The sequence below is a fragment of the Stegostoma tigrinum genome, chromosome 2, assembly GCF_030684315.1.
Source record: "Stegostoma tigrinum isolate sSteTig4 chromosome 2, sSteTig4.hap1, whole genome shotgun sequence".
Taxonomy (NCBI): Eukaryota; Metazoa; Chordata; class Chondrichthyes; order Orectolobiformes; family Stegostomatidae; genus Stegostoma; species Stegostoma tigrinum.
In genome coordinates this window covers 119,620,879-119,635,137 of record NC_081355.1, presented here as the reverse complement: position 1 = coordinate 119,635,137, position 14,259 = coordinate 119,620,879, and the positions used below count along the sequence as shown (strand labels likewise).

Sequence of the window (14,259 nt, the reverse complement as noted above, 5' to 3'; positions counted from 1 at the left end):
GATGTATAAAGTTTAGATAGATGCAACAGTGCTGAACAAGCATGTAGACATGAAAACTACAAATTCGCAAATGGTGCAGGAACAAAACATGCCCAGCTCTTCGATTGCCTTTCTGACTATTCCAGAACGCACGGGTTCTCCCTCTTCATCAAATAGTGAGGATACCTTGGAATCTGAGATGGACACGATGGATGTCACTGCCTCAACGCCTTTGCCCCCTAAAGTTGAGGATGCTCTAAGTGCAGGAGGCAAGCTTCTGTGCACTATATCCCATCCATATCAGAGGCAGAGTTGGAGGAACCTGACCCAGTGCTAAAATGTCCCAGAAAGAGCTACAAAACAAAATAACTGACCTAGGTCCTCAAACTCAGAGGGAGGTGGGAATGTAATGATTATAATGAGGTCAGCCAGGTGTACCTAAAGAATATGAGTTCCCTGATCAAGGCTGTTAATCTGGCCCAATCAGGGAGCCCTGGCTGACAGGTATAAACTGGAGTGTCAGAAGTTCTGCTCACTTTGATAGCTGGCTCTGAGGGAGCTAGATCAGTGTCAAGGATTCGCCATGTTTAAATAAAGGATGACTTGGTCACACGATACCAGCCTCTGTGGAGTCAATTCAGTATCCAAGTAATTTTCCTCCTCCCTAATGCCCAACGGTCTCTGTATTTCAGGGACTAAATTGTAAGCCAAAGCCCCTTGAGTAACAGACATATACTTGCAGATACATTTACTTTGGATCAAACATATATCCAAGAGTTTGTACATGCTACCAGTCTAACACATCCCTGTCCTCTCATCCTTAATGTGTTTTAATTGACTATTTAATTATTCTATTCATTTTTAAAATTTTCTCTTTATATATTTTATTCACCTTACCATTAATTCCTAGCCTCTTTTAAATCTTAGCAACAGAAAATGCCTTAACCACTTACCAGATACTCAACAAGCAATACCTTTTCTCTTCATGTAGATCAGGAACCAATTCCTATAGGATGAAACAAGTTAGTAAAAAGCAAATGAACACTTCTTTCTTTTTCCGCCTAACCTCAACTAACTTACCCAATGTCACAATTCTGTTCAAATTCTCACTCACAGCTAAGTCACACTGAGATGCCTGTATTGATATTATCTGAAGCTGAAGCAATAGTGGAGCCCCTGGTCCAGAAAAAAAACAGCTTAAGCCGGTTTCATTAGCTAACTTGTATCTTCCTGCTTAATCCTGAATGAAATTTAGAATTGAAGTGATAAATTACCATTAAATGTTAAATATGAAATACAAACAGATTTATTTTTTAAGAGGTGATTAAATTTTCCTTTACTCACCCAACTCGCAGCATTCAGTTCAAAGTTGTTATCTTAGCAAGTGAATGACCCATAATGAATGCCATGAAAGTGTTGATGACTTCCTGTATGCATGGCAGGTTTATGCTAACTGCTAATATAATCTCTACAGGATCTTGGAAGAAATTAAAAATACATTAAAAGCCATTAGGCTATGCTTCGAAAGTATTCAGATATCTAAATCTGATTTGCTCGATCACCAGTCTCAACATGGACTCCTAATGGATTCATTCCCATCCTTCCCTCATTTGTTCTTACGCAGGTTGCATAGACATTACTAAGAATAATCACAGCACCAAGCAAAGACATTTGCCACAATGCAAAGTACTCAGGTGGAGAATGTACAGATTTTATACCAGAAATATAAATCCTCACTGTATAAAACTGTTATAATCAGATTACTCTGAGCAAACTTCCTGTTAAAGTAATTGGCTTAATTAATCAATTCTGAAACAGTACAGAAAACGTTCACCACCCTTTTTAAAATATAGTTATTTATTTGATCCAACAGAAATTTTGCCATAGCTTGGAATTTCAAAGCAAATTTTAGACCTGGGGAAAACAGATAGCAAATTTATGCTGGTTTGGATAATTCAAATATCTGCATTTAATCTAGCATTCACATTGAAAATTAGTGTGAGATAAGGACTCTCTTTGCCTTTTACGATGTACATGTAAATGGAGAATTTCAACCCATATTCTCTATTGTATAATATCAATTGTTTCTTAAGTAATGATAACAACTCATAAAATCCTGTCCTGTGCTGATAACTAATTTTGTTTCATGCAGTTTCTAAATTCACAACATCACTCTTTGCTCTTTTCTTTTGATGCAGATGGAAATGAAGGAGCAAACTGCTCAAGAGCTGGCTGCATCCTTAAAGGAAAAGGAAACTGAATTAGCTGACCAGAGGAAACTTTCTTCTGTACAGAAGGAGATTATTGTCAAGGAGGATGTTTGTCCAGTACCAAAAGAGGTAATAGAAATATATTTTCTGTACATAAGTTTGAGGGAAGTGCAATGTAAATTAAAAATAAATGTTGAAGAATTTTTTATTACAAAGGTATGCAGAGAAAATCTTCGCATGAAATATAGATATCTTATAAATCCAGCAATAATATTAATGAATTAATCATAGAATCCGTACAGTGCAGAAAGAGGCAATTTGGTCCATTGAGTCTGCACCAACCCTCTGAAGATCATTCCACCAGATCCCACACTAGCCCCATAACCCCGCATTTACCACGGCTAACCTTTCTAGCTTATCCATCCCTGGAGACTACGGGGAAATTTACCTCAAGCATATCTTTGAACTGTGGGAAGAAACCAGAGTACCCAGCAGAAATAGGGAGAATGTAACGACTTCACACAGACAGTTATCAAAGGCTGGAACACAACCTGTGTCCCTGGTGCAGTGAGATAACAGTGCTAAACTGAGCTACCATCCCACTTTAAATGGAACTAATTTTTGAAATAAAATTCTTAGATGTAGCTGGCAAGAATTTTGGGTAGCGTTCTAGAAAACAGTTGTTCTTCATTTTTATGTTTTTGTTCACAGGTGGAAACTGAGGCTGTGAGTAAAGACAAAGTCATTGATGAATTTCAGAAACTCAAGAAGATAGATGAAGAACAAAGAAAACTTATTGAGAGGTAGATAGAATGATTTGTGCTTTAAGTGGCCAAGTAGCCAAGCATACCGAAGCCTCACTATTAAATAAAATGTTTTCTCTACATTTATCTACACAGCAAGTGATGATTTTTGGCTATGTTGTTTACCACCCAATTATGTACTTAAGCCTGAATTTTCGTGGAGTTGAGTTGATTTAAGAGGCATTTAAAAGTTGCGAGAGGACCCATTTCCAGGATTCACCCAATTCTCATGAACAACTTGAGATAAATGTCAGATGGTGAATCTGCATCCTGGATTTTCAATCTGGCCAGCTTTATTCTGAGGGTATGTTTGTCATGCACCCTGCAATTTTCATCGAGTTGAGTCAGCTTCTCATTCACTCACCCATCCACGACTCCTTGGAGTCTTGAAGTATACACTAAATTTGGGAACATTTTGAATGACACCTTTAAAATGTCTTACCCATACTTTGACATGCAATGGTATTACCATCACTAAATTCCTCACTTCCAACATAGAGTTTTAGGGTCATACAGTATTGAAACAGGTGCTTCAGCCCAACTCATCCTTGCTAACCAGGCTTCCCAAAACTGAACTAGTCCTATTTACCTACATTTAGCCCATATCCCTCTGAAACTTTCCTATCCATGTACCTATCCAAGCGTCTGTTAAATGTTGTAATTGTACCCATCTCTACCATTTCTTCTGGCAGCTCATTCGGTATACGCACGATCCATTGTATGAAAACATTGTCCCTCAGGTCCCTTTTAGATCTTTCCTTTCTCACCTTAAACCAATGCACTCTAGTTTCAGACCCCCCTATGCTGGGGAAAAGACCTTGGTTATTCACATTATTTGTGCCCCTCATGATTTTATAAACTTCTAGGGTTACTTCTCCAACTTGTATGCCCCAGGGAAAAAAATCCCACATGATCCAACCCCTCCTTATAACTCAAACCTTCCAGTTTTGGTAACATTCTTGTAAATCTTTATTGCACCCTTTCCAGTTTAATAACATCCTTCCTAGAGCAGGCTAGCCAGAATTGTGCACAATACTCCAAATGCAGTTTTACCAATGTCTTGTACAGCCGTAACATGACATCCCAACTCCTGTACTCATTGCTCAAATCAATGGGTCAAGTGTATCAATAGCCTGATTCACTGCCCTGTCTATCAGCGACACCACTTTCAAGGCATGATGGACCTGCAACCCTAAGTCTCTCTGTTCAACAGCACTACCCAAGGGCCTACCATTAACTGTGTATATCCTGACCTGACTTGCCTACCAACATGCAATAAATTGCATTTATCTGAATGAAACTCCATCTGTCATTCCTTGGCCCACTGGCCCAATTAATCAAGATCCCATTGTCCCCTTGGATAACCTTCCTCACTGTCCACTATACCATCAATTTTGGTGACATCACAAACTTATTAAACATGCTTCCCATATTCTCATCCAAATCGTTTGTATAAATTACAAACAACTGTAGAGCCAGCACTGATCCTTGTGGTACACACAGGTCAGAAGCCTCCAGTCTGGAAAACAATCCTGTACTACCATCTTCTATCTCCTATCATTGAGCCAATCCAATTGACTAGCTCTCCCTTGATCCTATGTGATCTAATCTTACCAGCCAGTCTGCCATGCAGTACCTTGTCTAAGACCTTGCTAAAGTCCATGTAGACAACATCCACTGCCGTGCCTTCATCCATTTTGTTGGCCACCTCTTCAAAGAACTCAGTTAAAACATCCTGGCTGTTATCTCCGACAAGAAACAAACTGAACAAATCATGCAAGTGCAGTGGCTACAGGAGAAGGTGAGAGAGTGGGTTTATATAATACCATGAGTTTTAAGATATTCATAGATAGAGTCAACATCTTAGGTGAAGGTGTTAAATTGTGAGAAGGCGAAATACAACAATATTGGCAGGAACTCGAGAATTTTGATTTGAGGCATCTGTTTGAGAGTAAATCCACATCAGACATGTGGGAGTATTTCAAATGGCAGTTGATAAGAGTTCTGGAGTGGCGCCGTCCTGTAAGAATGAAGGATAGGTATGGCAAGTTACTTGAACCTTGGATGACCATGGTCAGAAAGAGAAAGGAAGCATACGTAAGGAATATGAGGATGGGAACTGATGAAGCCTTTGAAGTATATAAGGAAAGTAGGAAAGAACTTAAACAATGAATCAGAAGGGCTAAAAGGGAAAATCCATTAGCAAACAGGATTAAGGAGAATCCCAAGGCTAAAACAAGAAGCTAGCCAGGGAAGGGGTTGGTCCATCCACAGACAAAGCAGAGAATCTATGTGTGGAGCCAGGAGGGGTAGGTGAGGTCCTAAATGAATACTTTGTGGTAGTTTTGAACAAAGAAAAGGAATCGGTAGAGGATGATCTCAGGGAAGGGGCTGTCGAATTTCTAAACCAAGTTGCTATTAAAAAGAAAGAGTTGTTGTGTGTCTTAAAAAGTATTAAGGTTGATAAATCCTTGAGTCTTGATGGAATCTATCCCAGAATATTGAGGGAGGCAAGAGAACAAATTGCAGAAATGTCTCTGTATCCTCTTTAGCCACATGTGAGGTCCCAGAGGATTGGAGAATAGCCACTGTTGCTCAATTGTTTAAGAAGAGTAGCAGCGATAATCCAGGAAATCACCAGCCTGTGAGACTCACATTGGTGGTAGGGAAATTATTGGAAAAGATTCTCAGGAACAAGATCTTCACATACTTAGAAACAAATGGACTTATTAGCCATAAACAGCATGATTTTCTGCACGGAGGCCATGTTTCACTAACTTGATCATGTTTTTTGAGGAGGTGATGAAGATGATTGATGAGGGAAAAGCAGTTGATGAACTTGGACTTCAGTAAAACCTTTGTCAAGATCCCTTATAGCAAACTGTTACAAAAAATGAAGTCACATGATATCGGGGTGAGCTGACAAGATGGGTACAGAACTGACTTAGCCTTAGAAGATGGAAGGTAGCAGTGGAAGGATGCTCTTAGAATGGATGGTTGTGACTAGTGACGTTCCGCGGGGATCAGTGCTGGGACCTTTGTTGTTCTGTGGCCCACATAAATGATTTGGAGCAAAACATGGCTGGTGTAATTAGTAAGTTTGCGGATGATACAAAGATTGGTGGAGTTGTGGATAGTGAGGAGCATTGCCAGAGAAAACAGCAGAATATAGAGCAGTTGGAGGCAGGGCAGAAAAATGGCAGATAGAGTTTAAACTGGACAAATGTGAGGCGATGCATTTTGGAAGGTCAAAATTATACAGTGAACAACAGAACCCTTAGGAGTATTGATATGCAGAGGGATCTGGGTGCATAGATCAAAGGTCACTGAAGGCAGCAGTACAAGTAGAAAAGGTAGTAAAAAATGCCAGCCTTCATTGTAGGGGGCATTGAGTATAAGGAGATAGAGATATAATTCTTAGGGTTAAAGGGATAGGAGAGGGATAGGTTATGCTGCAGCTTTATAGAACTTTAGATAAGCCACGCTGGGGATATTGCATAAAGTTCTGGTGACCACATTACCAGTGGGATGTAAATGCTTTGGAGAGGGTATGGCAAAGGTTTACCAGGATGTTGCCTGGTATGGAGGATTTTAGCTATGAAGAAAGGTTGAATAGACTGTGTTTGTTTTCACTGGAATGCAGGAAGTTGAGGGGCGACCTGATAGAAGTTTATAAGATTGTGAATGGCATAGATAGAGTGGAAAGCACTCTTCAGGTTTGCTGCTCTATTCGGTATTATCATGGCTGATCATCCAACTCAGTGCCTTGTTCCTGCTTTTGCTCCATACTCTCCTATCCCTTTAACCCTAAGAATTATACCTCTATCTCCTTCTTGAATACATTCAATGCTTTCGCTTCAACCACTTTCTGCCTTGTAACTCTCCAAAGCCTGTCCATCATTTACAAAGCAAGAGTCAAGAGTGTGATGAAATACTCTACCATGCCTGGATGAGTGCAGCTCCAACAACATTCAAGAAGCTTGACATCATCCAGGTCAAAGCAGCCAATTAATTGGTTCTCTGGCCAGCACTTTCAAAATTCACTCCCTCTACTAATGATGTGCAGTAGCAGCAGAGGGAACCATTTACAGCACACACTGCAGCAACTCACCAAGGTTGCTGCAAAAATACAATCCAAACCACCTGTAAGTTCTCCTTCAAGCCATATTCTATCCTGGCTGGATCTGTGTCATCATTGGTCGATATCCTGCAACCCCCTTCCCCAACAGCACTGTGGTGTTCGTTCACGGACTTTAGTGACTGAAGAAGGTGGTTCACCACCACCTTCTCAAGGGCAATAAATTCTGGTCTAGTCAGTGATGCCCACATCCATTAATTAATAAAAACAGCACCTATTCCTGTTCCATACCCTCCATGTATCAGGGACCCATGCCTACACCCTGCCCCTTCAATGACTTCCATTGCTATTCTGTGCACTATCATATGTACTCACACAACATGCGCTGTGAACAAACCAATAAGCGATATTTCAATGATTTATGAATCTTTGTTTAAAAAAAAGACTATTGTTCTTTCACATATAATAAGCCTTGTAAGTGGACAGACTATGGAGAGTTAGGAGGCAGAAAGTATTGAGGCCAAAACATTGAATGTATTCAAGAAGGAAATATATCTGTCAATCAGATAAAGTAATTATAGTATCAATGACAAAAGCTTTACTTCAGTTCACCTTGCATAGTCTTAACAAAATAAACATACAGATGTTGACAAAATAGAACCAAGAAAGAATCACTTACTATAATCTCAAAAAAAAACAATCAATCAAAGCAGCCACTCAAGTTCAGCCTTATTAAATAAAGCCTTGATGAGCTAATGACTTGAGTATTGGAGCTCAGCCAAGCATTATAATGGGGATGCCTTGAAATTATGTGAGCAGAAACAGATGGCAGACCTCTCTTGCTCTGCTCAGCAAAAGTCTGCAAACATTTCTGGCTGTTTTTTATGCATAGAGTAGTTTGTGTGCAGAATGAACTGCCATGAAAGTGGTGGATGCAGGTATAGTTATAACTTTTAAAAGAAAGTTGGGTAAGTTCATGAATAGTAAAGGTTTGGAGGGATATGGGCCAAGCACAGGCAGCTGGGACAGGTTTAGTTTGGGAACATGGTCGGCATGGATTGTTTGGACTGAAGGGCCTGTTTCCATCCTGAGTCTATGACTCGATTGCATTTATAATTTAAGCGAGATTTCAACTTTAAATTGTAAAGCCTTTTTTCAAGATGATCTTGCATTCAAGGTATTGAGGTAGAAATTATAGACCGGTGAGCCTGATGTCAGTGGTGGTAAGTTGTTGGAGGTGATTCTGAGGGATAGGATCTATATATATTTGGAAAAGCCAGAACTGATCAGGGTAGTCACATGGCTCCATGCGTGGGAAATCGTGTCTCACTAACTTGATTGAGACTTTTGAAGCAGTGACAGAAAACATTGATGAAGGCAGAGCAGTGGACATTGTGGGTATATGGTTTTCAGCCAAGCACTTAACAAGGTTCCACATGGTAGACTGGTTAGCAAGGTTAGATCACATAAAATACAGGGAAAGCTAGCCATTTGGATACAAAATTGGCATGAAGGTAGAAGACAGAGTGTGGTGGTAGAGGGTTGTTTTTCGGACTGGAGGCCTGTGACCATTGGTGTTATGTCCACTGCTTTTGTTAGTTATATAAATTATTTGGATGTGAATATAGGAGGAATGGTTAATACATTTACAGGTGACCAAAATTGGTAGTGTAATGGACAGTGAACAAGGTTATCCCAGAGTACAACAGGACCTTGATCAGATCAGCCAATTAACCGAGGAGTGGAAGATGGAGTTTACTTTAGGTAAATGTTGGGTGTTGCATTTTGGTAAGGCAAACCAGGACAGGACGTATACACTTAGCAGTGGGGTCTTAGGGAGTATTGCCAAACAAAGAGACCTTGGGGTGCAGGTTCATAGTTCCTTGAAGGTGGAGTCACCAGGTAGATAAGGAAGTGAAGAAAGTGTTTGGTACTCTTGCTGTTATTGGTCACTGCATTGAGTATAGGAGTTGGAAGGCCATGTTGTGGCTGTATAGGACATTGGTTAGGCTGCTTTTGAAAGATTGTATTCATTTCTGATTTCCCTGCTATAGAAAGATATTGTTAAACTTGAAAGGATGCAGAAAAGGTTTACAAAAGATGTTATCGGCTTTGGAGGGTTTGAGCGATAAAGACAGGCTGAACAGGCGGGGCCTATTTTCGCTGGAGCATCAGAGATTGAGGATATGACCTTATTAGAAGCTTATAAAACCATGAGGGATGTGAAAAGGGTGAATAGCCAATGTGTTTTTCCCAGGGTAGGGGAGTCCACAACTAGAGGGCATAAGTTTAAAGTGATGGGGGGAAAATATAAAAGGGACCCAAGAGGCAACTTTTTCACTCAGAAGGAGCTGCATGTATGGAATGAGCTGCAAGAGGAAGTTGTGGAGGCTGGTACAATTACAACATTTAAAAGGCATCTGAATGGGTACATGAATAGGAAGAGTTTCAAGGAATAAGACCCAAATGCTAGCAAATGGGACTACATTAGTTGAGGATATCTGGTCAGCATGGACAGCTCTGTGACTCAATTCTTTCTTAACACCAATTAAAGACGGGTAGTAAATGTTGGTCCACCTAGTAAATCTGATATCTCCTGAATGAACTTAAAAAAAAGTCTTCATCCATAAAAGTAGAATGTTCTGCCAAGCACTGAAATAATTCTACAGTATAAAGAGATGTATGCAAATTATGATGATGTAACTAGTAATGTGGCTGTGACATCATAAGAGCAAAGACACAAGTCTGTAACGAGCATGTGAAAAGATACATTTTGGACATTACAAGGGACATCTATATTTGCAAACCTACAACATATAGATGAAATCAAATGAGTGTTCTCATACATAAGGAATTCAGGAATGTTAGATAATATTATGGAGCGAGGAGATGGGATCTGCCCCATAATGCTGAAGGAGGCAGGTGAGGAAATTGCTGGTGTCTTGTATGAAATCTTTGTATCCTGTTTAGTCACAGGAGAGATCCCAGTGGACTGGAGAATAGCTGACATGTTCCTTTGCTTAAGAAGGGCAACAGGGAATGTACATGGCTTGAGATTGAAGATCACAGAAAGATTGGAGGAGCTGCAGATCATGAGGTGAATTGCCAGCGTATACACCAGGCTATAGATAGGTTATAAATTTGAATGGAGAAATGGCAGATACAGTTTAACCTTGACGAAAACAAGGTGATGCATTTTGGGAGACTTAATGCAGGAGGGAAGTACACAGTAAATGGCAGAACTCTTTGCAGCATCAACGTACAGAGGAATCTAGGCATACAGGTTCACAGTTTCCTGAAAGTGGCAACACAAGTGGATAAGTTGAACAAGAAAGCACACTTGCATTCATCGTTCAGAATATAGAGTATAAGAATTAGCAAGCCATGTTGCAGCTGTACAGACTTTAATTAGGCCAAATTTGGGAAGTTGGGTACAGTTCTGGTTGCCACTACCAGAAGGATGTGGAAGCTTTGGAGACAATACAGAAACGGTTCACCAGGATGTTGCCTGGTTAGGAGGGTATTAACTGGGAGGAGAGATTGGACAAATTTGGTTTGTTTTCACTTGAATGTTAAAGGATGGGAGTGACCTGATGCAACTTTGCAAAATTACAGAGATATGGTTGACGCTTAACTGCCCTTTGGGTGGACAATAAACAGTGGCCTCACCTCATGAATGCATTTTGTAAAATTATGAGACACATGGATAGAATGGATAGTCAGGGTCTTTTTCCCAGGGTAGAAATGTCAATTTCTAGGGAACATGGATTTAAGGTAAAAGGGGGTAAGTTTAAAGGCAAGTTGCAAGAGGCAAGTATTTTTACACAGAAGGTGGTAAGTGTCTGGAATGCATTGCCAGAGGAGGCGATTGAAATAGATGTAATTGCAGTGTTTAAAAGGCAACTTGACAGTTATGTAAATAGACAAAGATATGGACGGTGTAGAAGCAAAAGGTTTCTATTTTATAAAGTTATCATGTTTTGGCACAATCTTGGTGAGCCAAAGGGCCTATTCCTGGACTGCACTTTTCTTTGTTTTTTGAATGTTACTTTCCACTTTTCAGCCCAAGCCTGGATATTGTCCTGGTCTTGTTGCTTTTGAACATGGACTGGCTCAGTATTTGAGGAGTTACATGTGGCATTATCAGATGGGATTGACTTTGAATAACACTAACAGCTCAAGCCTGAAGTGCTGTGGGCCATCAACAGCAGCTGACCGATGTGCAATCATCAGCAAATATCCCCACTTCAGTCCTTTTGACGGGGCAGTGTCATTGATAAAGCAGCTGAAAATAGTTGGGCCTAGGATACTACTCTGAGGAACTCCTGCAGAGATACCCTGGAATTGAGATGACTAATCTTTCAACAATCACAAGAATCTTCCCCTGTACTAGGTATGACTCCCACCAGTGGAGAGTTCTACCCTGAATCCCATTGATTCCAGTTTTGCTAGAACTCCCTGAAGCCTCATTTGGTCAAATGCATCTTTGTCAAGGACTGTCACTCTCACCTCACCTCTGCAGTTCAGCTCCTTGGTCTCTATTTGAACCAGTGGTGTAATGTAATCAGGAGCTGACTGGCCCTGGCAGAAGCCAAACTCAGCATCAGTTGCTAAAATGGTGCTGTTTGAGAGCATTGTTAATGACACCTTCCATCACTTTACTGATGATTGAAAATAAACTGATGAGGTGTCAATTAGTCAGATTGCATTTGTACTGCTTTTGGGCAATTTTCCATATTGTCGGGTAGATGCCAATGTTGTAGCTGTACTGGAACAGCTAGGCTAGGGGTACCACAGATTCTGGAGCCCAAGTCTTCAGTATTATTGCTAGAATGTTGTCAGGCACACTGCCCTTAAAGTATCCAGTGCTTCCAACCATTTCTTGATATCTCATGGAGTGAATCACATTGGCTGAAGACTGGCACTTGTCATGTTGGAGACTGCTGGTGGAGGCCAAGATAATTCCACTTGGTACTTTTAGCTAAATATTGTTGCAAATGCTTCAGCTTTATCTTTTGCAGTGATGTACTGGGCTATTCTATCATTGAAGATGAGATTATTTGTGGACCCTCTTCCTCTAGTGAGTTTTTTCATTGTCTGCAACCATTCATGACTGGCTGTGGTAGGACGAGAGGGTTTAGCTCAGTCTAGCATTTGCTGCTCATGCTGTTTGGCCTGCAAGCAGCCCTGTACGGTAACTTCACCAAGTGTATCCCTTATTGCCTCGTCCTGCTCCTGGCATGCTCTCCTACACTCTCTATTCAACCAGGGTTGATCCCCTGGCTTGATGGTAATAGTTGAGCCGAGGATATGCCACGTCTTGAGATTGCAGATTGTGTTGGAGTTTGGGTCTGCTGCTGTTGATGGACCACAGCACTTCATGGATGCCCAGACTTGAGTTGTTCAAAGTCAATCCCATCTGACAATGCCACACAACACGATCATGGGACTTTAGCTCCATAAGCACTGGGCGGTGCTCACTCTTACCAATCCTGTCGTAGACAGATCCACCTGCAGCAGGCAGGATGAAGTCAAGTATGTTTTTCCCTCTTACTGGTTCCCTCATCACCTGCTGCAGACCCAGTCTAGCAGCTATATCATTTAGATTACAGCCAGTTTGGTCAGTAATAGTGCTGCCAAACCACTCTTCAATGCAAACTGAAGTTCATCATCCACTGCACGTTATATGCTTGCCATTCTCAGTGTTTCCTCCAAGTAATGATCAGCATTGAAGAGTACTAATTCATCAGCTGAGGGAGAATGAAATGTAGTAATCAGCAGGAAATTTCCTTTTGTATTTGCCTCAATACCAATATACTTCATAGGGTCCAGAGAATGTTGGGAACTCCGAGGACAATTCCATCCCAAATGCGTAAAATTATACCACCACTTCTGCTGTTCTGGCAATGGGACTGGAGACACCCACGCCATGCCATTTTTTGCTTAGTCTGTGAGACAGATGTCTCCATTTTAGCACTAGAGCCCAGATGTTAATGAACAGGGTTGAGTTTGCTATTATTGTTTCTAGCACCAAGGTCAATGCCATGTGGTCCATCCAATTCTGTTCCTTTTCTGACATCATTTAGCAGTTGAGCAGAACGGAGTGTCTTGCTAAGCTATTTCAGAGAGCAATTAAAAGTCAATCACATTGCTGTGGCTATGAAGTTGCACAAAGACAAGATTGGAAAGAATGGCAGTTTTTCTTCCCTAAAGACCAGAACAAGGTATACCTTCTACATACCAATACCCATTCCCACAATAATTTAACCAACAATACTTTGTCAGCAATACCATAGATGATGTCATTGCTGAAGTATCTTTTGAAAACAATACCTGCTGAACATGAAACTATGCTGTGTGGTATTTCTCAGATTCCTGGGCATGAAACAATACAATTAAATGAATATAGCATGGTTAAAGGTATTGGCTTTGGACAGTGTCTGGCTTTCTTCCATTCAAAAATTCTGTTTTTTTTTAGCCTTAAAAATCAACTGGAACGGACAAATCGGATCTGGGAAAAGAAATTTGCTATACTGAAGCAAAGGTATAATTAATAAAGTTCACAAGCAAAATTTATTTTTCTTAGCAATTAATAGTACGCGTTTTTCAGTTCATTATTGCTTCAGCAAATCAATACGTGCATTTTACCCCAGTTTCTGTGCAATCTTTCTAAGACAAATTTGTAAACTTCCAGTTACCATGCAATAAAGGATGAGATGTATCTGAGATGTTCTTTGCAACGTCAAGCACCAATCCTTCACTGTGCTTTTGCACGTTACACAGTAAGTACCTATTATGAAATGTGCAATTGTAGAAACATGTAACTGTCCATTTCAGATCTTTTTTATAATGATCAAACTACAATATAAATATATTGCTGTTAATGAATAGAAAACAGCAAGAATTTGATAATTGTAATTATAACTATTGAATTTCATAACTATAGAATGTAATTGCACAATTATTGCAAAACCTGGTTGAAATGCCAAAGCCCTTTCTTTAGGACACCATTATAATTGGCAAAAATAAGGTAGAAATTACTTTGCAAGCTCTTTGTTGAAACATTGCTAAACCAGTCTGCTGCTCTTCACTTGTTCTTCCTCTGCTCCAAATAATGAACAATTTTCCTTCTAAAAATGTAATTCTCCATGTGCCAGGTCATTCAATGTTCCAGAAATCCTCAAAACTG

General features: G+C 40.2%; 1 protein-coding gene across 9 annotated transcripts in view; it reads left to right on the top strand.

The window, feature by feature from the left end:
- The window catches only part of c2h10orf67 (chromosome 2 C10orf67 homolog), a 247,269-nt gene that overhangs the window by 200,452 nt on the left and 32,558 nt on the right, over positions 1–14,259 (top strand). For all 9 annotated transcript variants that reach the window (XR_007246588.2, XM_048522278.2, XM_048522240.2 and 6 more), the window contains 4 exons: positions 2,178–2,318; positions 2,901–2,992; positions 13,549–13,614; positions 13,765–13,852. Coding sequence is in view for 8 of the 9 variants with exons in the window: in XM_048522278.2 (XP_048378235.1) it covers positions 2,178–2,318; positions 2,901–2,992; positions 13,549–13,614; positions 13,765–13,852 (387 nt within the window). In the remaining variant the exon portion in view is untranslated. The remainder of the gene's footprint in view (positions 1–2,177; positions 2,319–2,900; positions 2,993–13,548; positions 13,615–13,764; positions 13,853–14,259) is intronic.